This window comes from Bombina bombina, chromosome 2 (genome assembly GCF_027579735.1).
Source record: "Bombina bombina isolate aBomBom1 chromosome 2, aBomBom1.pri, whole genome shotgun sequence".
Lineage (NCBI taxonomy): Eukaryota > Metazoa > Chordata > Amphibia > Anura > Bombinatoridae > Bombina > Bombina bombina.
The window spans coordinates 310,870,805-310,897,277 of NC_069500.1; the positions used below are offsets into that span (position 1 = coordinate 310,870,805).

The 26,473-nt window shown below is 41.3% G+C and overlaps 1 protein-coding gene across 2 annotated transcripts in view; it reads left to right on the top strand.

Annotated features, from left to right (window-relative positions):
* Nucleotides 1–26,473, top strand: part of SLC12A2 (solute carrier family 12 member 2) — a 368,917-nt gene that overhangs the window by 314,716 nt on the left and 27,728 nt on the right. For both annotated transcript variants that reach the window (XM_053701642.1, XM_053701641.1), the window contains 2 exons: nt 14,466–14,577; nt 16,737–16,823. In XM_053701642.1, the coding sequence (XP_053557617.1) occupies nt 14,466–14,577; nt 16,737–16,823 (199 nt within the window). The remainder of the gene's footprint in view (nt 1–14,465; nt 14,578–16,736; nt 16,824–26,473) is intronic.

Sequence of the window (26,473 nt, forward strand, 5' to 3'; positions counted from 1 at the left end):
TCTTCCTTGTTTGTTGTTTATTCTTGTAAAAGGAGAGGTCAAAAAGCAACTTCTACCTCTCTCTCTTTTTGGCTTAAAAGCATCATCAGATTGGCTTACGAGACTGCCGGACGGCAGCCTCCTGAAAGAATCACAGCTCATTCCACTAGGGCCGTGGCTTCCACATGGGCCTTCAAGAACGAGGCTTCTGTTGATCAGATATGTAAGGCAGCGACTTGGTCTTCACTGCACACTTTTACTAAATTTTACAAATTTGATACTTTTGCTTCTTCTGAGGCTATTTTTGGGAGAAAGGTTTTGCAAGCCGTGGTGCCTTCCATCTAGGTGACCTGATTTGCTCCCTCCCATCATCCGTGTCCTAAAGCTTTGGTATTGGTTCCCACAAGTAAGGATGACGCCGTGGACCGGACACACCTATGTTGGAGAAAACAGAATTTATGTTTACCTGATAAATTACTTTCTCCAACGGTGTGTCCGGTCCACGGCCCGCCCTGGTTTTTTAATCAGGTCTGATAATTTATTTTCTTTAACTACAGTCACCACGGTATCATATGATTTCTCCTATGCAAATATTCCTCCTTTACGTCGGTCGAATGACTGGGGAAGGCGGAGCCTAGGAGGGATCATGTGACCAGCTTTGCTGGGCTCTTTGCCATTTCCTGTTGGGGAAGAGAATATCCCACAAGTAAGGATGACGCCGTGGACCGGACACACCGTTGGAGAAAGTAATTTATCAGGTAAACATAAATTCTGTTTTTTATATGTACTTTTTAAAAATGTTTATGAAGACCACCCTTAATTATTCCTCATGTTGGTTAATATCAACCATTTTATGAACATTCTGATTTATTTCCTTTCTTACAAAAATCTTTGACATGAAACCCAAATTGTTTCTTTCATGATTCAGATAGAGCATACAATTGTAAACAACTTTCCATTTGACTTCTATTATCTAATTTGCTTAATTTTCTTTGTATTCTTTGTTGAAAAGCATATTTAGATAGGCTCAGGAGCTTGGCTCTTGCTGCTTATTAGTGGCTGATGTATGCCCATTTTAATTGACTTACAAATGTATTCAGCTACCTACCAGGAGTGCATTTCTGCTTCTTCAATAAAAGATACTAAGAGAATGAAGAAAAATGAACAACAAGCGTAAATTGGAAAGTTGTTTAAAACTTTATAATCTGAATCACAAGAGGATTTTTGTACATGTGCTTTGAACACCTAGGGCTAGATTACGTAGAGTACAATCGATACCTCAAGGTGCGTTATCTTTTGTCCAACTTTGCACAAAGAATAATGCACAGGTTGGTATTCCAAGTGGATGGTTACACATTTTAACCAAAGTTTCATAACATGGCCAAAACCTTTTTAGCAAGTCCTATACATTTATTGGTTGTGTAGGGAACACTATTGTAAAATGTCATGCTTCTTAAGTCCTAAAGTAAACCAGTATTATTAATAGTATAGTACAGAGCTACATGATGAACTTCACTACTTGTGCACCCTCAGGTAAGCACACCATAGGCTTTGTTCTTGTTCTTCAAGATCCATCATGAATTTTACTGAGTGCCCTATATATAGAAGTCTATAATGTGAGGGATTTAGCCTACACTTGCTATGTGGCATGCAGATTGTAGCACTCCCTGCTTAGACCAGTGTTTTTCAATCGCGGTCCCCAAGTACCCCCAACAGGCCATGTTTTCATTATAAATAAACCAGTGCACAGGTGAAATAATCAGCTGATCGGTAACACCATGGTAACTAACCTGCTTTCACCCATCAGCTGATTATTTCACCTCTGCACTGGTTCAGCTAAAATGAAAACCTCACCTGTTGGGGGTACTTGAGGACCGTGGTTGAGACACTGCCCTAGACTATCCCTACAGTGATAAAAAAATAACTTTGGACTTCTAATATGAGCAAGTATAGAAGGGCTATTGATTGCACTTAAGCAGTGTTAACACAAAAAAAAGTGCTAATATTTATGTGCTCTATTTGTAAACTAGGCCTATATTTGGTTGTATTTTATTTTCTTCTGTTTAGAGTCTGTGTGTGACATTTGTAAAGATCTTTTTACGTTAGATAACCTTAAAGTGACACTGAACCCAATTTTTTTCTTTTAGGATTTATATAGAGCATGAAACTTTGAGCAACTTTCTAATTTACTCCTATTGTCAATTTTTCTTTGTTCTCTTGCTATCTTTATTTGAAAATCATGAATGTAAATCTTAGCAGACAGCCCATTTTAGGTTCAGCACCATGGATAGTGCCTGCTTATTGGAGACTTACATCTACCCACCAATAAGCAAACATTACCCAGGTTCTCAACCAAAAATGGGCTGGCTCCTTTGCATCACATTCCTGCTTTTTAAATAAAGATAGCAAAAATACGTAGAAAAAAAAAGGTAATAGGAGTAAATTAGAAAGTTGCTTAAAATTGCATGCTGTATCTGAATCATGAAATAAAAAATTGGGGTTTAGTGTCCCTTTAATTTTGGCCCATTAGATGTGTGCATATAAATGATATAATATAATAGTAGCCATTTTCTTCTGTTATGTGTGATCAGTCCACGGGTCATCATTACTTCTGGGATATAACTCCTCCCCAACAGGAAATGCAAGAGGATTCACCCAGCAGAGCTGCATATAGCTCCTCCCCTCTACGTCAGTCCCAGTCATTCTCTTGCACCCAACGACTAGATAGGATGTGTGAGAGGACTATGGTGATTATACTTAGTTTTTATGACTTCAATCAAAAGTTTGTTATTTTACAATAGCACCGGAGCGTGTTATTACTTCTCTGGCAGAGTTTGAGGAAGAATCTGCCAGAGTTTTTTACTATGATTTTAACCGGAGTTGTTAAGATCATATTGCTGTTCTCGGCCATCTGAGGGAGGTAAAGGCTTCAGATCAGGGGACAGCGGGCAGATGAATCTGCATTGAGGTATGTAGCAGTTTTTATTTTCTGAATGGAATTGATGAGAAAATCCTGCCATACCGTTAAAATGACATGTATGTATACACTTCAGTATTCTGGGGATGGTATTTCACCGGAACTACTCTGTTAAAGGTCACTAATCCTTTTAATAACTATTTATCATGTTAAACGTTTTTGCTGGAATGTAGAATCGTTTACATTGCTGAGGTACTGTGTGAATAAATATTAATGGGCATTATTTTCCACTTGGCAGCCTTTTTTGCTTTTATTTCTGACAGTTTCGTTTCTCTTCACTGCTGTGTGGGAGAGGGAGGGGCCGTTTTTGGCGCTCTTTGCTACGCATCAAAAAATTCCAGTCAGTTACTTTTATATTTCCTGCATGATCCGGTTCATCTCTGACAGATCTCAGGGGTCTTCAAACTTCTTTGAAGGGAGGTAAATTCTCTCAGCAGAGCTGTGAGAATTCTTATAGTGACTGTGAATAAAAACGTTGCTTTGTATTTTTTATGTCAAATTTAATTATTGTTATTTTACTAATGGGAACAAACCTTTGCTAAAAGTTGTGTTGTTTTAAAGTTTGATGCTATAACTGTTTTTCAGTTCATTATTTCAACTGTCATTTTAATCGTTTAGTACCTCTTTGAGGCACAGTACGTTTTTGCTAAAAAAGATTATAACCAAGTTGTAAGTTTTTTTGCTAGTGTGTTAAACATGTCTGACTCAGAGGAAGATATCTGTGTCATTTGTTCCAATGCCAAGGTGGAGCCCAATAGAAATTTATGTACTAACTGTATTGATGCTACTTTAAATAAAAGTCAATCTGTACAATGTGAACAAATTTCACCAAACAGCGAGGGGAGAGTTATGCCGACTAACTCGCCTCACGCGGCAGTACCTGCATCTCCCGCCCGGGAGGTGCGTGATATTATGGCGCCTAGTACATCTGGGCGGCCATTACAGATAACATTACAAGATATGGCTACTGTTATGACTGAAGTTTTGTCTAAATTACCAGAACTAAGAGGCAAGCGTGATCACTCTGGGGTGAGAACAGAGTGCGCTGACAATACTAGAGCCATGTCTGATACTGCGTCACAGCTCGCAGAGCATGAGGACGGAGAGCTTCATTCTGTGGGTGACGGTTCTGATCCAAACAGATTGGATTCAGATATTTCAAATTTCTTCTGTTATGTGTGATCAGTCCACGGGTCATCATTACTTCTGGGATATAACTCCTCCCCAACAGGAAATGCAAGAGGATTCACCCAGCAGAGCTGCATATAGCTCCTCCCCTCTACGTCAGTCCCAGTCATTCTCTTGCACCCAACGACTAGATAGGATGTGTGAGAGGACTATGGTGATTATACTTAGTTTTTATGACTTCAATCAAAAGTTTGTTATTTTAAAATAGCACCGGAGCGTGTTATTACTTCTCTGGCAGAGTTTGAGGAAGAATCTGACAGAGATTTTTTACTATGATTTTAACCGGAGTCGTTAAGATCATATTGCTGTTCTCGACCATCTGAGGGAGGTAAAGGCTTCAGATCAGGGGACAGCGGGCAGATGAATCTGCATTGAGGTATGTGGCAGTTTTTATTTTCTGAATGGAATTGATGAGAAAAGCCTGCCATACCGTTAAAATGACATGTATGTATACACTTCAGTATTCTGGGGATGGTATTTCACCGGAACTACTGTGTTAAAGGTCACTAATCCTTTTAATAACTATTCTCATGTTAAACGTTTTTGCTGGAATGTAGAATCGTTTACATTGCTGAGGTACTGTGTGAATAAATATTTGGGCATTATTTTCCACTTGGCAGTTTTTTGCTTTAATTGTGACAGTTTCGTTTCTCTTCACTGCTGTGTGGGAGAGGGAGGGGCCGTTTTTGGCGCTCTTTGCTACGCATCAAAAAATTCCAGTCAGCTACTTTTATATTTCCTGCATGATCCGGTTCATCTCTGACAGATCTCAGGGGTCTTCAAACTTCTTTGAAGGGAGGTAAATTCTCTCAGCAGAGCTGTGAGAATTCTTATAGTGACTGTGTATAAAAAACGTTGTTTTGTTTTCTTATGTACAAATTTAATTAGTGTTGTTTTTTACTAATGGGAACAAACCTTTGCTAAAAGTTGTGTTGTTTTAAAGTTTGATGCAATAACTGTTTTTCAGTTCATTATTTCAACTGTCATTTAATCGTTAGTACCTCTTTGAGGCACAGTGCGTTTTTTTGCTAAAAAAGATTATAACCAAGTTGTAAGTTTTTTTGCTAGTGTGTTAAACATGTCTGACTCAGAGGAAGATATCTGTGTCATTTGTTCCAATGCCAAGGTGGAGCCCAATAGAAATTTATGTACTAACTGTATTGATGCTACTTTAAATAAAAGTCAATCTGTACAATGTGAACAAATTTCACCAAACAGCGAGGGGAGAGTTATGCCGACTAACTCGCCTCACGCGACAGTACCTGCATCTCCCGCCCGGGAGGTGCGTGATATTTTGGCGCCTAGTACATCTGGGCGGCCATTACAGATAACATTACAAGATATGGCTACTGTTATGACTGAAGTTTTGTCTAAATTACCTGAACTAAGAGGCAAGCGTGATCACTCTGGGGTGAGAACAGAGTGCGCTGACAATGCTAGGGCCATGTCTGATACTGCGTCACAGCTCGCAGAGCATGAGGACGGAGAGCTTCATTCTGTGGGTGACGGTTCTGATCCAAACAGATTGGACTCAGATATTTCAAATTTTAAATTTAAATTGGAGAACCTCCGCGTATTACTAGGGGAGGTCTTAGCAGCTCTCAACGATTGTAACACCGTTGCAATACCAGAGAAACTGTGTAGGTTGGATAAATACTTTGCGGTACCGGCGAGTACTGACGTTTTTCCTATACCTAAGAGACTAACTGAAATTGTTACTAAGGAGTGGGATAGACCCGGTGTGCCGTTCTCACCCCCTCCAATATTTAGAAAGATGTTTCCAATAGACGCCACCACTCGGGACTTATGGCAAACGGTCCCCAAGGTGGAGGGAGCAGTTTCTACTTTAGCTAAGCGTACCACTATCCCGGTGGAGGATAGCTGTGCTTTCTCAGATCCAATGGATAAAAAATTAGAGGGTTACCTTAAGAAAATGTTTGTTCAACAAGGTTTTATATTACAACCCCTTGCATGTATCGCGCCGATTACGGCTGCGGCAGCATTTTGGATTGAGTCGCTTGAAGAGAACCTTAGTTCCTCTACGCTAGACGACATTACGGACAGGCTTAGAGTCCTTAAACTAGCTAATTCTTTCATTTCGGAGGCCGTAGTACATTTAACCAAACTTACGGCTAAGAACTCAGGATTCGCCATACAGGCACGCAGAGCACTGTGGCTAAAATCCTGGTCAGCTGATGTTACTTCTAAGTCCAAATTACTTAATATACCTTTCAAGGGGCAGTCCTTATTCGGGCCCGGTTTGAAAGAAATTATCGCTGACATTACGGGAGGTAAGGGCCACGCCCTACCTCAAGACAAGGCCAAAGCTAAGGCTAGACAGTCTAATTTTCGTCCCTTTCGGAATTTCAAAACAGGAGCAGCATCAACCTCCACTGCACCAAAACAGGAAGGAGCTGTTGCTCGTTACAGGCAAGGCTGGAAGCCTAACCAGTCCTGGAACAAAAGCAAGCAGGCCAGGAAACCTGCTGCTGCCCCAAAGACAGCATGAACCGAGAGCCCCCGATCCGGGACCGGATCTAGTAGGGGGCAGACTCTCTCTCTTCGCCCAGGCCTGGGCAAGAGATGTTCAGGATCCCTGGGCACTAGAGATCATATCTCAGGGATACCTTCTAGACTTCAAATTATCTCCCCCAAGAGGGAGATTTCATCTGTCAAGGTTGTCAACAAACCAGATAAAGAAAGAAGCGTTTCTACGCTGCGTACAAGATCTGTTAACAATGGGAGTGATCCATCCGGTTCCGTGGTCGGAACAAGGACAAGGGTTCTACTCAAACCTGTTTGTGGTTCCCAAAAAAGAGGGAACTTTCAGGCCAATCTTAGATTTAAAGACTCTAAACAAATTCCTAAGAGTTCCATCGTTCAAAATGGAAACTATTCGGACAATCTTACCCATGATCCAAGAGGGTCAGTACATGACCACAGTGGATTTAAAGGATGCTTACCTTCACATACCGATCCACAAAGATCATCACCGGTATCTAAGGTTTGCCTTCTTAGACAGGCACTACCAGTTTGTAGCTCTTCCATTCGGATTGGCTACGGCTCCAAGAATCTTCACAAAGGTTCTGGGTGCCCTTCTAGCGGTACTAAGACCGCGAGGGATTTCGGTAGCTCCGTACCTAGACGACATTCTAATACAAGCTTCAAGCTTTCAAACTGCCAAGTCTCATACAGAGTTAGTTCTGGCATTTCTAAGGTCGCATGGATGGAAAGTGAACGAAAAGAAGAGTTCTCTCTTTCCTCTCACAAGAGTTCCATTCTTGGGGACTCTTATAGATTCTGTAGAAATGAAGATTTACCTGACAGAAGACAGGTTAACAAAACTTCAAAATGCATGCCGCGTCCTTCATTCCATTCAACACCCGTCAGTAGCTCAATGCATGGAGGTGATCGGCTTAATGGTAGCGGCAATGGACATAGTACCTTTTGCACGCCTACACCTCAGACCGCTGCAATTATGCATGCTAAGTCAGTGGAATGGGGATTACTCAGATTTGTCCCCTACTCTGAATCTGAATCAAGAGACCAGAAATTCTCTTCTATGGTGGCTTCATCGGCCACACCTGTCCAGGGGGATGCCATTCAGCAGGCCAGACTGGACAATTGTAACAACAGACGCCAGCCTACTAGGTTGGGGCGCTGTCTGGAATTCTCTGAAGGCTCAGGGACTATGGAATCAGGAGGAGAGTCTCCTTCCAATAAACATTCTGGAATTGAGAGCAGTTCTCAATGCCCTTCTGGCTTGGCCCCAGTTAATAACTCGGGGGTTCATCAGGTTTCAGTCGGACAACATCACGACTGTAGCTTACATCAACCATCAGGGAGGGACAAGAAGCTCCCTAGCAATGATGGAAGTATCAAAGATAATTCGCTGGGCAGAGTCTCACTCTTGCCACCTGTCAGCAATCCACATCCCGGGAGTGGAGAACTGGGAGGCGGATTTCTTGAGTCGCCAGACTCTTCATCCGGGGGAGTGGGAACTTCATCCGGAGGTCTTTGCCCAAATACTTCGACGTTGGGGCAAACCAGAGATAGATCTCATGGCGTCTCGCCAGAACGCCAAACTTCCTCGCTACGGGTCCAGATCCAGGGATCCGGGAGCAGTTCTGATAGATGCTTTGACAGCACCTTGGAACTTCAGGATGGCTTATGTGTTTCCACCCTTCCCGCTGCTTCCTCGATTGATTGCCAAAATCAAACAGGAGAGAGCATCAGTAATTCTAATAGCACCTGCTTGGCCACGCAGGACTTGGTATGCAGATCTAGTGGACATGTCATTCTGTCCGCCTTGGTCTCTACCTCTAAGACAGGACCTTCTGATACAGGGTCCATTCAAACATCAAAATCTAACTTCTCTGAAGCTGACTGCTTGGAAATTGAACGCTTGATTTTATCAAAACGTGGTTTTTCTGAGTCGGTTATTGATACCCTGATTCAGGCTAGGAAGCCTGTTACCAGAAGGATTTACCATAAAATATGGCGGAAATACCTATACTGGTGCGAATCCAAAGGTTACTCCTGGAGTAAGGTTAGGATCGCTAGGATATTGTCTTTTCTACAAGAAGGTTTAGAAAAGGGTTTATCAGCTAGTTCATTAAAGGGACAGATTTCAGCTCTGTCCATCTTGTTTCATAGACGTCTGTCAGAAAATCCAGACGTCCAGTCCTTTTGTCAGGCTTTAGCTAGGATCAAGCCTGTGTTTAAAGCTGTTGCTCCACCATGGAGTTTAAACTTAGTTCTTAACGTTTTACAGGGTGTTCCGTTTGAACCCCTTCATTCCATTGATATAAAAATGTTATCTTGGAAAGTTCTGTTTTTAATGGCTATTTCCTCGGCTCGAAGAGTCTCTGAGTTATCAGCCTTACATTGTGATTCCCCTTATCTGATTTTTCACTCAGACAAGGTAGTTCTGCGTACTAAACCTGGGTTCTTACCTAAGGTAGTCACTAACAGGAACATCAATCAAGAGATTGTTGTCCCATCCTTGTGTCCAAATCCTTCTTCAAAGAAGGAACGTCTTTTACACAATCTGGATGTAGTTCGTGCCCTCAAGTTCTACTTGCAGGCAACTAAAGATTTTCGCCAAACTTCTTCCTTGTTTGTCGTTTACTCTGGACAGAGGAGAGGTCAAAAAGCTTCTGCTACCTCTCTATCTTTTTGGCTTCGTAGCATAATACGTTTAGCCTATGAGACTGCTGGACAGCAGCCTCCTGAAAGAATTACAGCTCACTCCACTAGAGCTGTGGCTTCCACTTGGGCCTTTAAGAATGAGGCCTCTGTTGAACAGATTTGCAAGGCTGCAACTTGGTCTTCGCTTCATACTTTTTCCAAATTTTACAAATTTGACACTTTTGCTTCTTCGGAGGCTATTTTTGGGAGAAAGGTTCTTCAGGCAGTGGTTCCTTCTGTATAATGAGCCTGCCTATCCCTCCCGTCATCCGTGTACTTTTGCTTTGGTATTGGTATCCCAGAAGTAATGATGACCCGTGGACTGATCACACATAACAGAAGAAAACATAATTTATGCTTACCTGATAAATTCCTTTCTTCTGTTGTGTGATCAGTCCACGGCCCGCCCTGTTTTAAGGCAGGTAAATATCTTTTAAATTATACTCCAGTCACCACTTCACCCTTGGTTACTCCTTTCTCGTTGATTCTTGGTCGAATGACTGGGACTGACGTAGAGGGGAGGAGCTATATGCAGCTCTGCTGGGTGAATCCTCTTGCATTTCCTGTTGGGGAGGAGTTATATCCCAGAAGTAATGATGACCCGTGGACTGATCACACAACAGAAGAAAGGAATTTATCAGGTAAGCATAAATTATGTTTTTAAATTTAAATTGGAAAACCTCCGTGTATTACTAGGGGAGGTCTTAGCAGCTCTTAATGATTGTAACACCGTTGCAATACCAGAGAAACTGTGTAGGTTGGATAAATACTTTGCGGTACCGGCGAGTACTGACGTTTTTCCTATACCTAAGAGACTAACTGAAATTGTTACTAAGGAGTGGGATAGACCCGGTGTGCCGTTCTCACCCCCTCCAATATTTAGAAAGATGTTTCCAATAGACGCCACCACTCGGGACTTATGGCAAACGGTCCCTAAGGTGGAGGGAGCAGTTTCTACTTTAGCTAAGCGTACCACTATCCCGGTGGAGGATAGCTGTGCTTTTTCAGATCCAATGGATAAAAAATTAGAGGGTTACCTTAAGAAAATGTTTGTTCAACAAGGTTTTATATTGCAACCCCTTGCATGTATCGCGCCGATTACGGCTGCGGCAGCATTTTGGATTGAGTCTCTGGAAGAGAACCTTAGTTCATCTACGCTAGACGACATTACGGACAGGCTTAGAGTCCTTAAACTAGCTAATTCTTTCATTTCGGAGGCCGTAGTACATTTAACCAAACTTACGGCTAAGAACTCAGGATTCGCCATACAGGCACGTAGGGCGCTGTGGCTAAAATCCTGGTCAGCCGATGTTACTTCTAAGTCCAAATTACTTAATATACCTTTCAAGGGGCAGTCTTTATTTGGGCCCGGTTTGAAAGAAATTATCGCTGACATTACAGGAGGTAAGGGCCACGCCCTACCTCAAGACAAAGCCAAAGCTAAGGCTAGACAGTCTAATTTTCGTCCCTTTCGGAATTTCAAAACAGGAGCAGCATCAACCTCCACTGCACCAAAACAGGAGGGAGCTGTTGCTCGTTACAGGCAAGGCTGGAAGCCTAACCAGTCCTGGAACAAGAGCAAGCAGGCCAGGAAACCTGCTGCTGCCCCAAAGACAGCATGAATCGAGAGCCCCCGATCCGGGACCGGATCTAGTGGGGGGCAGACTTTCTCTCTTCGCCCAGGCCTGGGCAAGAGATGTTCAGGATCCCTGGGCACTAGAGATCATATCTCAGGGATACCTTCTAGACTTCAAATTATCTCCCCCAAGAGGGAGATTTCATCTGTCAAGGTTGTCAACAAACCAGATAAAGAAAGAGGCGTTTCTACGCTGTGTACAAGACCTGTTATTAATGGGAGTGATCCATCCGGTTCCGCGGTCGGAACAAGGACAAGGGTTCTACTCAAACCTGTTTGTGGTTCCCAAAAAAGAGGGAACTTTCAGGCCAATCTTAGATTTAAAGATTCTAAACAAATTCCTAAGAGTTCCATCCTTCAAAATGGAAACTATTCGGACAATCTTACCCATGATCCAAAAGGGTCAGTACATGACCACAGTGGATTTAAAAGATGCTTACCTTCACATACCGATCCACAAAGATCATCACCGGTATCTAAGGTTTGCCTTCTTAGACAGGCACTACCAGTTTGTAGCTCTTCCATTCGGATTGGCTACGGCTCCAAGAATCTTCACAAAGGTTCTGGGTGCCCTTCTGGCGGTACTAAGACCGCGAGGGATTTCGGTAGCTCCGTACCTAGACGACATTCTAATTCAAGCTTCAAGCTTTCAGACTGCCAAGTCTCATACAGAGTTAGTTCTGGCATTTCTAAGGTCGCATGGATGGAAAGTGAACGAAAAGAAGAGTTCTCTTTTTCCTCTCACAAGAGTTCCATTCTTGGGGACTCTTATAGATTCTGTAGAAATGAAGATTTACCTGACAGAAGACAGGTTAACAAAGCTTCAAAAGGCATGCCGTGTCCTTCATTCCATTCAACACCCGTCAGTAGCTCAATGCATGGAGGTGATCGGCTTAATGGTAGCGGCAATGGACATAGTACCTTTTGCACGCCTACACCTCAGACCGCTGCAATTGTGCATGCTAAGTCAGTGGAATGGGGATTACTCAGATTTGTCCCCTACTCTGAATCTGAATCAAGAGACCAGAAATTCTCTTCTATGGTGGCTTTATCGGCCACACCTGTCCAGGGGGATGCCATTCAGCAGGCCAGACTGGACAATTGTAACAACAGACGCCAGCCTACTAGGTTGGGGCGCTGTCTGGAATTCTCTGAAGGCTCAGGGACTATGGAATCAGGAGGAGAGTCTCCTTCCAATAAACATTCTGGAATTGAGAGCAGTTCTCAATGCCCTTCTGGCTTGGCCCCAATTAACAACTCGGGGGTTCATCAGGTTTCAGTCGGACAACATCACGACTGTAGCTTACATCAACCATCAGGGAGGGACAAGAAGCTCCCTAGCAATGATGGAAGTATCAAAGATAATTCGCTGGGCAGAGTCTCACTCTTGCCACCTGTCAGCAATCCACATCCCGGGAGTGGAGTACTGGGAGGCGGATTTCTTGAGTCGCCAGACTTTTCATCCGGGGGAGTGGGAACTTCATCCGGAGGTCTTTGCCCAAATACTTCGACGTTGGGGCAAACCAGAGATAGATCTCATGGCGTCTCGCCAGAACGCCAAACTTCCTCACTACGGGTCCAGATCCAGGGATCCGGGAGCGGTTCTGATAGATGCTTTGACAGCACCTTGGAACTTCGGGATGGCTTATGTGTTTCCACCCTTCCCGCTGCTTCCTCGATTGATTGCCAAAATCAAACAGGAGAGAGCATCAGTGATTCTAATAGCGCCTGCATGGCCACGCAGGACTTGGTATGCAGATCTAGTGGACATGTCATCCTGTCCGCCTTGGTCTCTACCTCTAAGACAGGACCTTCTGATACAGGGTCCATTCAAACATCAAAATCTAAATTCTCTGAAGCTGACTGCTTGGAAATTGAACGCTTGATTTTATCAAAACGTGGTTTTTCTGAGTCGGTTATTGATACCCTGATACAGGCTAGGAAGCCTGTTACCAGAAGGATTTACCATAAAATATGGCGTAAATACCTATACTGGTGCGAATCCAAAGGTTACTCCTGGAGTAAGGTTAGGATCGCTAGGATATTGTCCTTTCTACAAGAAGGTTTAGAAAGGGGTTTATCAGCTAGTTCATTAAAGGGACAGATTTCAGCTCTGTCCATCTTGTTACACAGGCGTCTGTCAGAAAATCCAGACGTCCAGGCCTTTTGTCAGGCTTTAGCTAGGATCAAGCCTGTGTTTAAAGCTGTTGCTCCGCCATGGAGTTTAAACTTAGTTCTTAACGTTTTACAAGGTGTTCCGTTTGAACCCCTTCATTCCATTGATATAAAATTGTTATCTTGGAAAGTTCTGTTTTTAATGGCTATTTCCTCGGCTCGAAGAGTCTCTGAGTTATCAGCCTTACATTGTGATTCTCCTTATCTGATTTTTCACTCAGACAAGGTAGTTCTGCGTACTAAACCTGGGTTCTTACCTAAGGTAGTCACTAACAGGAATATCAATCAAGAGATTGTTGTTCCATCCTTGTGTCCAAATCCTTCTTCAAAGAAGGAACGTCTTCTACACAATCTGGATGTAGTTCGTGCCCTCAAGTTCTACTTGCAGGCAACTAAAGATTTTCGCCAAACTTCTTCCCTGTTTGTCGTTTATTCTGGACAGAGGAGAGGTCAAAAAGCTTCTGCTACCTCTCTCTCCTTTTGGCTTCGTAGCATAATACGTTTAGCCTATGAGACTGCTGGACAGCAGCCTCCTGAAAGAATTACAGCCCACTCCACTAGAGCTGTGGCTTCCACTTGGGCCTTTAAGAATGAGGCCTCTGTTGAACAGATTTGCAAGGCTGCAACTTGGTCTTCGCTTCATACTTTTTCCAAATTTTACAAATTTGACACTTTTGCTTCTTCGGAGGCTATTTTTGGGAGAAAGGTTCTTCAGGCAGTGGTTCCTTCTGTATAATGAGCCTGCCTATCCCTCCCGTCATCCGTGTACTTTTGCTTTGGTATTGGTATCCCAGAAGTAATGATGACCCGTGGACTGATCACACATAACAGAAGAAAACATAATTTATGCTTACCTGATAAATTCCTTTCTTCTGTTGTGTGATCAGTCCACGGCCCGCCCTGTTTTAAGGCAGGTAAATATTTTTTAAATTATACTCCAGTCACCACTTCACCCTTGGTTACTCCTTTCTCGTTGATTCTTGGTCGAATGACTGGGACTGACGTAGAGGGGAGGAGCTATATGCAGCTCTGCTGGGTGAATCCTCTTGCATTTCCTGTTGGGGAGGAGTTATATCCCAGAAGTAATGATGACCCGTGGACTGATCACACAACAGAAGAAAGGAATTTATCAGGTAAGCATAAATTATGTTTTTTTTAACCAAAGAATTATAGTCATTTATTTTTAAGGTTATACTGCATGTGCATGTCATTTGCACTGCAATAAATCCTCTAATCACAATCCATTTTTCCTATGAACTTTCTTTCACTGTTGCATGGTTGGACTGGCATCTTAATGTATTTATTTTACCTGTCATGCAGGTTTAACATTGCTTATCCCATATCTATTGACTACGAAGAAGAAGTGGAAAGACTGCAAAATCAGAGTTTTTATTGGTGGAAAAATAAACAGAATTGATCACGACAGACGAGCGTATGTATTTTTCCTACTACCATAAGCAATATATATATATATTTTTTTTTCTAATTTATCATTTAGGAAAATATACATGTCCATATTTAATAAATAGAATATAATGTTTGTAATAAATACTTAGATTATGATTTATTAAAGGGATACCAAGCCTAAATTTGTATTTTGTGATTCAGAGAGCATGCAATTTTAAGCAACTTTCTAATTTACTCCTATTATCAATTGGTAAATGTAGCCACCAATAAGCAAGCACTATCCACGGTGCAGAACCTAAAATGCGCTGGCTCCTAAGCTTTACATCCCTGCTTTTCAAATAAAGATAGCAAGAGATTGAAGAAAACGTGATGATAGGAGTAAATTAGAAAGTTGCTTAAAATTATATGCTCTATCTGAATCATGAAAGAAAAAAATTGGGTTTAGTATCCCTTTAACTACTGCTCATATAATATAATTATAAAATTAGCATAGGACTGAATTTGTAGAAAACCAATTTTGTGTTATTGAAGATACTTACTTTTTTTTTACATTTTAACGGTTTTTATTTGATTTTTATATGAATTTTTTTGTAAACTCCTTGACGTTCACAACCACCATAGTTTTCAATTTTGTTATAGTACTAAGATTTTGTTATTAATCAAAATGAATGTGATGTGCTGAATATGACACTCCTAAAAGAATTGGATAAGCTGTTGTCTGAATTTTCGCATCAAAACATTGAAGGCAATGAAACGCAAGGAATAAGATTCCTGCAGCAATCAATAAGACTTATTCTCTACCTTGTTCCATGATACGCTAAACTGATATTTAGCATAATTGCATAAATAAAGATATACTGGTTTAGTAGGAACTTCAGACACGATAACTAGTTTCAATAATTTACTGTAGTTGTATTGAACACTCAATATTCTCATTAATAAATAGGAGTGGATCCTAATTGTGTGATGGAGCACAGTTAAAAAAAAGACTTGTTTTGCTTTTATTTTTTTAACCTTTAACCCACGCACATGCACAGAGCATACTTTCGAATCGGTACAGCAGTCGGCACCGCAAATGCGCTTATTAAACACTGCTTTGTAGCAACTACTTCATGATATCATGCCAGTGCTGTTTCTATTCAACCTAGTGCTTTACAGTTCGTTCTGGCTTTCTTGTATTTTCCTTTTCTGCCTTTACGTTTTCCTTGAAGATCATTACTGGTTAGGTACTAAAATAAAGATTTTCAGAAATCCCAGAAGATGAGAATTTTACACTTGTTGATGTAGTTATGGAAAGTTTGGGTTTAAAGAAGTGTGATTGGGTAATCTGGTGTGAGATTACTCAAAATAGAAATTAGATAATCCTACTGTCTGCTATAAAGGGTGTGGGAGATAAGGTACAATTCTTATACGATGTGACAAACAGCAAATTCAACCTTTCTGGTCAGTGTATTTACAGTGCAACAGTTACTCTATTGTTAGGGTGTCTCTTGGCTATGTTGCTAAAACATAGAAAATATTTATTATCCTATTATGTGAAAAAACATTGTATCAGATTAGATGTAAACCATTTGCATTTGTCCGTAATTGTTATTACTTTTGTAGATAGCTGCCAATAAGATGTTACTTGCATGAAGGAAGCGTGGGAATTGTACTACTGTTTGATCAAGCACATTTATTAGCTTTAAACAAATTAAGAGTGCTTTACTGTCAGATTATCCCCCTGTGTGTAAAAATTTAAGAAGATGGCTAAAAGATGATGTAATTAAGTTTTATCTCTCAATATTATTAATCCAATACATTTTTATTTGATCAAGAATATTTTTAGTTGTCAGAAAAGATTTAAAACCAAAAAACCCTGCAGATATTTACAAAACAATGGGGTGTTTTTTTAGTGGAGTATGCAGGGTCTGATGACTTTGCAGTGACACTTTTCTTTTAAATACAACAGAACATAATGGATGCATAAGGATTTTTGTTTGTGGAATGTTCAAATGTTTTATAAACCCATATTAATTATGTACATTCCTCTTTTGTTTTTGTTTTTTTATACCTACCTAAGCATTGCTATTTGCCATCTTGTGGATGTCTTTTACAAAATATCAAATCTGTGACACTGTTTTAAGTTCTCCCTATCAGAGTGTTTGCATTCTTGGCCATGTGTAATGTCTTATTTCTTTGCAGGATGGCAACGTTGCTTAGCAAGTTCAGGATTGACTTCTCTGACATTATGGTACTTGGTGATATCAACACAAAACCAAAGAAAGAGAAGTAAGTGTTTTTTAGTATACTTAGAATGTTTTGTTATACTTTTTTTTTATTTTATTTTTCCCTTTTTTTAAAATAAAATTGCTGGATTTTGGTTTGAATAATTTAACAACTTCCTGTTTAAAAGCTGTCTGCACATTGAATTTGTACAGGTAGGTTTTATAGCTCACACAATATGCAAATCCTTTAGCTCCTCAACAGCTAAGTTTGAATTCTTATGTTGCACATAAAAGAACACCTTAGATGTTATAATATTCTTATTTTATTTAGATAATGTTTCCTAGTTATGAATGGTCATTAAAGGGACACAAAACCCTATTTAATTTCTTGATTTAGGTAGAGCATACAATTTTAAACAGGTTTTTAAATTTACTTCTGTTATCAAATTTGCTCCCCTCTCTTGGTATCCTTTTATTAAAGGACCAATAAATCCAGTTGAATTGCATAATCAACAAAATGACAATAAAATAGCACTAAACTGTAAATCTGCCGTGGATTTTTTTTTTTCCGTGACAAACTTAAAAGATTATTTCCATTTGCTGTCCCCCTGTATCATGTGACAGCCATTAACCAATCACATACACCTACATGTTTGCACTGTGAACTCTTGCACATGCTCAGTATTAGTTTGTGCACATAAAGACTGTGCACAATTTGACAATATAAGAAAGTCTTAAACTACATGCTATTTCTGAATCATGAAAGCTATGCAGTAGAATTGCATAATTAACAAGTACATAATAAAAGGACACTGCTTAAACACCTACTCTGAATTTCAAATAAGCAGTAGATTTTCAAAAATGTATTTTCTCCAACATAGGTGTGTCCGGTCCACGGCGTCATCCTTACTTGTGGGATATTCTCTTCCCCAACAGGAAATGGCAAAGAGCCCAGCAAAGCTGGTCACATGATCCCTCCTAGGCTCCGCCTTCCCCAGTCATTCTCTTTGCCGTTGTACAGGCAACATCTCCACGGAGATGGCTTAGAGTTTTTTGGTGTTTAAATGTAGTTTTTATTCTTCAATCAAGAGTTTGTTATTTTAAAATAGTGCTGGTATGTACTATTTACTCTGAAACAGGAAAGAGATGAAGATTTCTGTTTGTAAGAGGAAAATGATTTTAGCAACCGTTACTAAAATCGATGGCTGTTTCCACACAGGACTGTTGAGAGGAATTAACTTCATTTGGGGGAAACAGTGAGCAGACTTTTGCTGCTTGAGGTATGACACATTTCTAACAAGACTCGGTAATGCTGGAAGCTGTCATTTTCCCTATGGGAACCGGTAAGCCATTTTCTTAAGTTTAAGTAAAAAAATAAAGGGCTTCATTAGGGCTTAAAAAACTGGTAGACATTTTTCTGGGCTAAAACGATTACTTTACTAAGTATATTTGGCAGATTATTACTTTTAATAGTTGTTAAATCTTGGGGATTGTTTTAATTAAAACGGCAGGCACTGTATTGGACACCTTTTTCACTGGGGGCCTTTTCTAGTCATAGACAGAGCCTCATTTTCGCGCCTCTAATGCGCAGTTGTTTTTGGAAAGCATGGCATGCAGATGCATGTGTGAGGAGCTAAGAACCACTGAAAAAGCTTATAGAAGGCATCATTTGGTATCGTATTCCCCTCTGGGCTTGGTTGGGTCTAAGCAAAGCAGATACCTGGGACTGTATAGGGGTTAAATGTAAAAACGGCTCGGTTCCGTTATTTTAAGGGTTAAAGCTTTCAAATTTGGTGTGCAATACTTTTAAGGCTTTAAGTTACTGTGGTGAAATTTTGGTGAAATTTGAACAATTCCTTCATACTTTTTCACATATTCAGTAATAAAGTGTGTTCAGTTTGAAATTTAAAGGGACAGTAACGGTTTTACTGTAAAACGTTTTTTGTGCTTTGTTGACAAGTTTAAGCCTGTTTAACATGTCTGAACCATCAGATAACGATGTTCTATATGTATGAAAGCCAATGTGTCTCCCCATTTAAATATATGTGATATATTTGTGTCATAATGTCCAAACAAAGTAGGGATAATAATGCCATAGATATGATATTGCCCAAGATGATTCCTCTAATGAGGGGAGTAAGCATGGTACTGCATCATCCCCTTCTGTGTCTACACCAGTTTTGCCCACACAAGAGGCCCCTAGTACATCTAGTGCACCAATACTTATTACCATACAACAATTAATGGCTGTAATGGATAATTCTATTGCATGCATTTTTTCCAAAATGCCTACTTATCAGAGAAAGCGTGATTGCTCTGTTTTAAACACTGAAGAGCAAGAGGACGCTGATGATATCTGTTCTGACATACCCTCACACCTATCTGAAGGGGCCAGGAGGGAGGTTTTGTCTGAGGGAGAAATTTCAGATTCAGGGAAAATTTCTCAACAAGCAGAACCTGATATTGTAACTTTTAAATTTAAATTTCAAAATCTCCACGCACTACTTAAGGAGGTATTATCTACTCTGGATGATTGTGACAATTTGGTCATTCCAGAGAAATTAGGTAAGATGGACAAGTTCCTAGAGGTTCCGGTGCCCCCCGATGTTTTTCCTATACCCAAGCGGGTGGCGGACATAGTAAATAAGGAGTGGGAAAGGCCCGGCATACCTTTTGTCCTCCCCCTATATTTAAGAAATTAGTTCCTATAGTCGACCCCAGAAAGGACTTATAGCATACAGTCCCCAAGGTCGAGGGGGCGGTTTCGACTCTAAACAAACGCACTTCTATTCCTATAGAAGATAGTTGTGCTTTCAAGATCCTATGGATTAAAGATTAGAGGGTTTGCTTAAAAAGATGTTTGTTCAGCAAGGTTACCTTCTACAACCAATTTCATGCATTGTTCCTGTCATTACAGCTGCGTGTTTCTGGTTCGAAGAACTAGAAAAGTCGCTCAATAAAGAATCTTCGTACGAGGAGGTTTTGGACAGAGTTCAAGCTCTTAAATTGGCTAACTCTTTTTTTATTTTAGATGCCGCTTTGCAATTAGCTAGATTAGCGGCGAATAATTCAGGGTTTGCTATCGTGGCACGCAGAGCGCTTTTGCTTAACATCCCTTTCAAGGGTAAAACACTGTTTGGCCCTGACTTGAAAGAGATTATTTCAGACATCACTGGGGGAAAGGGCCACGCCCTTCCTCTGGATAGGTCTTTTAAGGCTAAAAAGAAGCCAAATTTTCGTCCCTTTCGCAGAAACGGACCAGCCTCAAATTCTACACCCTCTAAGCAAGAGGGTAATACTTCTCAAACCAAGCCAGCCTGGAGGCCGATGCAAGGCTGGAACAAGGGTAAGCAGACCAAGTCACCTGCCACTGCTACCAAAACAGCATGAAGTGTTGGCCCCCGATCTGGGAAGGATCTGGTGGGGGGCAGACTTTCTCTCTTTGCTCAGGCTGGGGCAAGAGATGTTCAGGATCCTTGGGCGCTAGAAATAGTTTCTCAAGGTTATCTCCTGGAATTCAGGGAACTACCCCCAAGGGGAAGGTTCCACGGGTCTCAATTATCTTCGAACAGACATTCTTACACTGTGTAGAAGACCTGTTAAGCATGGGAGTGATTCATCCTGTTCCATTAGGAGAACAAGGGATGGGTTTTTACTTCAACCTGTTCATAATTCCCAAAAAAGAGGGAACATTCAGACCTATTTTAGATCTCAAGATTCTAAACAAGTTTCTAAGGGTTTCATCATTCAAAATGGAAACCATTCGAACGATCCTTCCTACCATCCAGGAAGGCCAATTCATGACCACGGTGGACTTAAAGGATGCGTACCTACGTATTCCTATCCACAAGGAACATTTTCGGTTCCTAAGGTTCGCCTTTCTGGACAAGCATTACCTGTGGCACTTCCATTCGGATTAGCCACTGCTCCAAGGATTTTCACAAGGGTACTAGGGTCCCTTCTAACGGTGCTAAGACCAAGGGGCATTGCAGTAGTACCTTACTTGGACGACATCCTGATTCAAGTGTCGTCTCTGTCAAAAGCAAGGGCTCATACGGACATTGTCCTAGCCTTTCTCAGATCTCACAGGTGGAAAGTGAACATAGAAAAAAGTTCTCTGTCCCCGTCAACAAGAGTTCCCTTCTTGGGAACAATAATAGTTTCCTTAGAAATGAAGGTTTTTCTGACAGAGGCCAGAAAATCAAAACTTCTAAGCTCTTGTCAGGTACTTCATTCTGTTCTTCTTCCTTCCATAGCGCAGTCCATGGAAGTAATAGGTTTGATGGTTGCGGCAATGGACATAGTTCCTTTTGCACAAATTCATCTAAGACCATTGCACCTGTGCATGCTCAGACAGTGGAATGGGGATTATACAGACTTGTCTCCGACGATACAAGTAGATCAAATAACCAGAGATTCACTCCGTTGGTGGCTGACCCTGGACAACCTGTCACAGGGAATGAGCTTCCGCAGACCAGAGTAGGTCATTGTCACGACCGACGCCTGTCTGGTGGGCTGGGGCGCGGTCTGGGAACCCCTGAAAACTCAGGGTCTATGGTTTCGGGAAGACTCTCTTCTCCCGATAAACATAATGGAACTGAGAGCGATATTCAATGCTCTCAAGGCTTGGCCTCGACTAGCAAAGGCCAAATTCATAAGGTTTCAATCAAACATCATGACGACTGTTACATATATCAACCATCAGGGGGTAACAAGGAGTTCCCTGGCGATGGAGGAGCATCCGGGGGAGTGGGAACTCCATCTGGAAATCTTTGCCCAAATAACTCAATTATGGGGCATTCCAGACATGGTTCTGATGGCCTCTCATCAGAACTTCATGGTCCCTTGTTATGGGTCCAAATCCAGGGATCCCAAGGCGACTCTATTGGATACAATAGTAGCACCTTGGATCTTCAACCTAGCTTATGTATTCCCACCGTTTCCTCTCATTCCCAGGCTGGTAGCCAGGATCAATCTGGAGAGGGCTTCGGTGACCTTGATAGTTCCTGTGTGGCCACGCAGGACTTGGTATGCAGACCTGGTGAATGTGTCATCGGCTCCACCATGGAAGCTACCTTTGAGACAGGACCTTCTTATTCAGGGTCCATTCGAACATCCGAATCTGGTTTTCCTCCAACTGACTGCTTGGAGTTTGAACGCTTGATTTTATCAAAGCGTGGGTTTTCAGATTCTGTAATAGATACTCTTATTCAGGCTAGAAAGCCTGTAACTAGAAAAATTTACCATAATATATGGAAAAAATATATCTGTTGGTGTGAATCTAAAGGATTCCCATGGAACAAGATAAAAATTCCTAAGATTCTTTCCTTTCTACAAGAAGGTTTGGAGAAAGGATTTTCTGCGAGTTCTCTGAAGGGACAGATCTCTGCTTTATCTGTTTTACTTCACAAAAGGCTGGCAGCTGTGCCAGACGTTTAAGCGTTTGTTCAGGCTCTGGTTAGAATCAAGCCTGTTTACAGACCTTTGACTCTTCCCTGGAGTCTTAATCTAGTTCTTTCAGTTCTTCAAGGGGTTCCGTTTGAACCCTTACATTCCGTAGATATTAAGTTATTATCTTGGAAAGTTTTGTTTTAGGTTGCAATTTCTTCCGCTAGAAGAGTTTCTGAGTTATCTGCTCTGCAGTGTTCTCCGCCCTATCTGGTCCATACAGATAAGGTGGTTTTACGTACTGAGCCTGGTTTTCTTCCGAAGGTTGTTTCCAACAAAAATATTAACCAGGAGATAGTTGTACCTTCTTTGTGTCCGAATCCAGTTTCATAGAAGGAACGTTTGTTACACAATTTGGACGTTGTCCGTGCTCTAAAATTCTATTTAGATGCTACAAAGGATTTCAGACAAACATCTTCCTTGTTTGTTGTTTATTCTGGTAAAAGGAGAGGTCAAAAAGCAACTTCTACACCTCTATCTTTTTGGCTTAAAAGCATCATCAGATTGGCTTATGAGACTGCCGGACGGCAGCCTCCTGAAAGAATCACAGCTCATTCCACTAGGGCCGTGGCTTCCACATGGGCCTTTAAGAACGAGGCTTCTGTTGATCAGATATGTAAGGCAGCGACTTGGTCTTCACTGCACACTTTTACCAACTTTTACAAATTTGATACTTTTGCTTCTTCTGAGGCTATTTTTGGGAGAAAGGTTTTGCAAACCGTGGTGCCTTCCATCTAGGTGACCTGATTTGCTCCCTCCCATCATCCGTGTCCTAAAGCTTTGGTATTGGTTCCCACAAGTAAGGATGACGCCGTGGACCGGACACACCTATGTTGGAGAAAACAGAATTTATGTTTACCTGATAAATTACTTTCTCCAACGGTGTGTCCGGTCCACGGCCCGCCCTGGTTTTTTAATCAGGTCTGATGATTTATTTTCTTTAACTACAGTCACCACGGTATCATATGATTTCTCCTATGCAAATATTCCTCCTTTACGTCGGTCGAATGACTGGGGAAGGCGGAGCCTAGGAGGGATCATGTGACCAGCTTTGCTGGGCTCTTTGCCATTTCCTGTTGGGGAAGAGAATATCCCACAAGTAAGGATGACGCCGTGGACCGGACACACCGTTGGAGAAAGTAATTTATCAGGTAAACATAAATTCTGTTTTTTCTCCAATTTTGCCAGCCCCCTGTATCATGTGACAGACATCAGCCAATCACAGACTAGTATACCCTGTGAGCTTGTGCACATGCTCAGTAGGATCTTGTTCTCCAGAAAGTGTGAATATAAAAGATTGTGCACAATTTGATAATGGAAGTAAATTGAAAAGTCTTGTCTTAAAACTGCTGCTCTTTCTGAATCAAAAAAGTGTATTTTGACTCGAGTGTCTCTTTAACTTTAGTGTCCCTTTAAAGAGCAAACATAGGTAGACTTAAAGGGACATTATACACTCATTTTTTCTTTGCATAAATGTTTTGTAGATTATCTATTTATATAGCCCATAATTTTTTTATATTTTTTTAATAATGTATAGTTTTGCTTATTTTTAAATAACATGACATAATTTTCAGACTCCTAACCAAGCCCCAATGTTTTATGTGAATACCGTCAGCTACCTTCTCCAGCTTGCTCCTGTTTGTGTAAAGGGTCTTTTCATATGCAAAATATTTCCCACTTGCAGTGGGCTTTCCAGCTACCTTTTCAAAAGAGCTAAACTGAGGGCTTCTAAGTAAGTTTTTAAACAGTTTTATACTGGATTTTTATATCAGTATCTGTGCATATTATTCTTTATAGTAGTGTCTATTACATGCAGTTATATGAAAATGAGTGTATACTGTCCCTTTAAGACCAGCAATGCACTACTTGGACTTAGCTGATTTCATTTAACCATGACCAGGGGCATATGTGCATGGTCACCAATCACTGTCAAGCACCCAGTAGTTGCTGCTTTTGGGCCTACATAGGTTTGCATTTCAACAAAGGATGTCAAAGGAAAAAGTTAATATGATAATAGAAGTAAATTAAAGTATAAAATGTAATGCTCTGTTTAAACCATGAAAGTTCAATATAAACTTTTATGTCCCTTTAAAGGTCAATTTCCTGCTAGCTTCCAAATCAAAACTGAGTGCTTTAACTAAACTGGTTTTATACAAAAAAATGTTTAACATGTTTAAATGGTGCTCATTTATTATACATGATAGAAATCTTTAGAATGCTTTTCCCTTTAAAGATGTAACTTCTATCAGGCAAGAGTAATCTATACCTAACCATAAATTGAATTAAAATACAACTCATTTTTTTAATACTTAGTAAATAATTATATATAGTCTCATAATGCTTTGCAAAGTTCTGAAATAGGGGTAATTTTTTGAGAAATTATTTTAAATATGTTTTCTGTCATTTTTCTTCATAAATGGAAAGAGTCCACAGCTGCATTCAATATTTTTGGGAAATAAGAACCTGGCCACCAGGAGGAGACAAAGACACCCCAGCCAAAGGCTTAAATACTCCACCCACCCCCCTCATTCCCCAGTCATTCTTTGCCTTTCGTCCCAGGATGTTGTCAGAAGTTTTTCGATAGTCTCTTATGGAGGGTAGTACTCTTCGGCATGGGACTGGAGTTTTAAGTAGTCCTATCAGCCTCTCAGTGCAAGCATGGGTGAAAGTTACACTCCGGAGATGCAGGGAGAGTCTTTCTGCGAAACCATCCCGACTCATGTTAACAACTCCACCAGCAATCAGCATTGCCGAGTTTCGCTGCCTGCTTTCTTCTCTCAAGTCTATGTCAGAGGCGACGCTACTGTCTGTCACACTTGAAGAGCCGTGTTCCTGTTCCACGGCGTAGATTCCGGTAAGATCTTTTTATTTTACTTTCTCATTTTACTTACTTTCTCTGTATTACATATGTTTTCCCGAGAGGCAACACCTTGCCGGACTAACTTTAATTCAGGGTCTCAGTGAGGCTCCTTTTGTATCTTGGAATCAAGGGTTAATATCTCCTAAGGGGGGTTATTGAACAGGGTTTTTTAATTCATGTTTGTTATGTGATTTGACCTGCTTATGTGTAGTGTTACCTTGGCTCGAGGCCTTGTGGAACATAACGGCCTTGCAATTGATGTGGCCTTTACGGTTGGGCGTGCTTTTTTTGGATGGTACGGTCTACCTTGTGACCGGGCGTGGTCAAGTTTTTTGCCTCTCCAGTTCCGCATTCCTGACCATGTGGCGACGAAAAGATTCTGGCCCGCTGGTGTCTGGTGCTAGGAGGTGGTGAGTGCCACAGCCATTGGGGGTGTAAGGTGCCGTTTAGATTTATTTGTCTAATTTAGTCCAAACTTTGGTATTCATTTCCAGTTATGGAGGACTCTGATGTTGAGATTCAAGTGGTTTCTGATTCAGATTCTACTTCTTGTGACGAATACGAACCGACCCAGATGACGCATGACAGTCGGTTATGTTTTAAAGGCCGTTCTAGTGGGTCCAATTCCTCGGGACCGGGAAATCAAGGGGTCACTGAGCCATCCGCCTCTGGGGGTTCTGTCCCTCGAGTGGCGAATTCCCTACCATTTACTGGCACATCTGCAGCTTCCAGATGTCTGTTTAAGATTATGTTCGTGTTATGTCAACCCGGGTTCCGTAGGCATGGGGTGGCCCGTTCAGTTATCCGGGGAAGCGACTGGTCCTGAGGCTCCGGTGGAGGTGTGCTGTGCTTTTCAGTACAGACTGGCGTGCCTTTGGGTTCTGCTACGGCGCGTTCTGGCGTTGTTGGAGGATCCCATCCTTAATGGATATAGGGGTTCTGGGTCTTCTTCCCCGATTAGCTCTCAGAATTAATTATAAGGGCTGAAGTAATCTTATAGTTTGATATGAGTATCTTTTCCTATCTGAGCTTGGACGATCAGGGTTCCGTTGGGCTGGTCCTTCTGTTATGCCTGTTTTTCATTGGGCGTTAACCTACGGGTAGCCTTTTCCTTTCTTTTAAATCTGGTTAGGATGACTTTTATTTGATTTAACAAGCTCATGTTTTGTTTTATTCCTTCGGGAATTTTTCTTCTGGAATCGATACTCGTGATTTCGTGATTGCACTGGTTACTTCTACAGAAGTTGTTCTGGGGACATGTTTAGTCCTCTTTTTGTCGTTTATTCTCCCTCCCTGGGGGTGACTAATTCAGCTGTGCAAGTAAGGGCTAAGGTTCAGCTCCTTCTGCCTTGAGGCCTAGCTCGGTCACGTGGTGCTTGTCTGCCTGGCTGGTCCGGTTTTGGCGC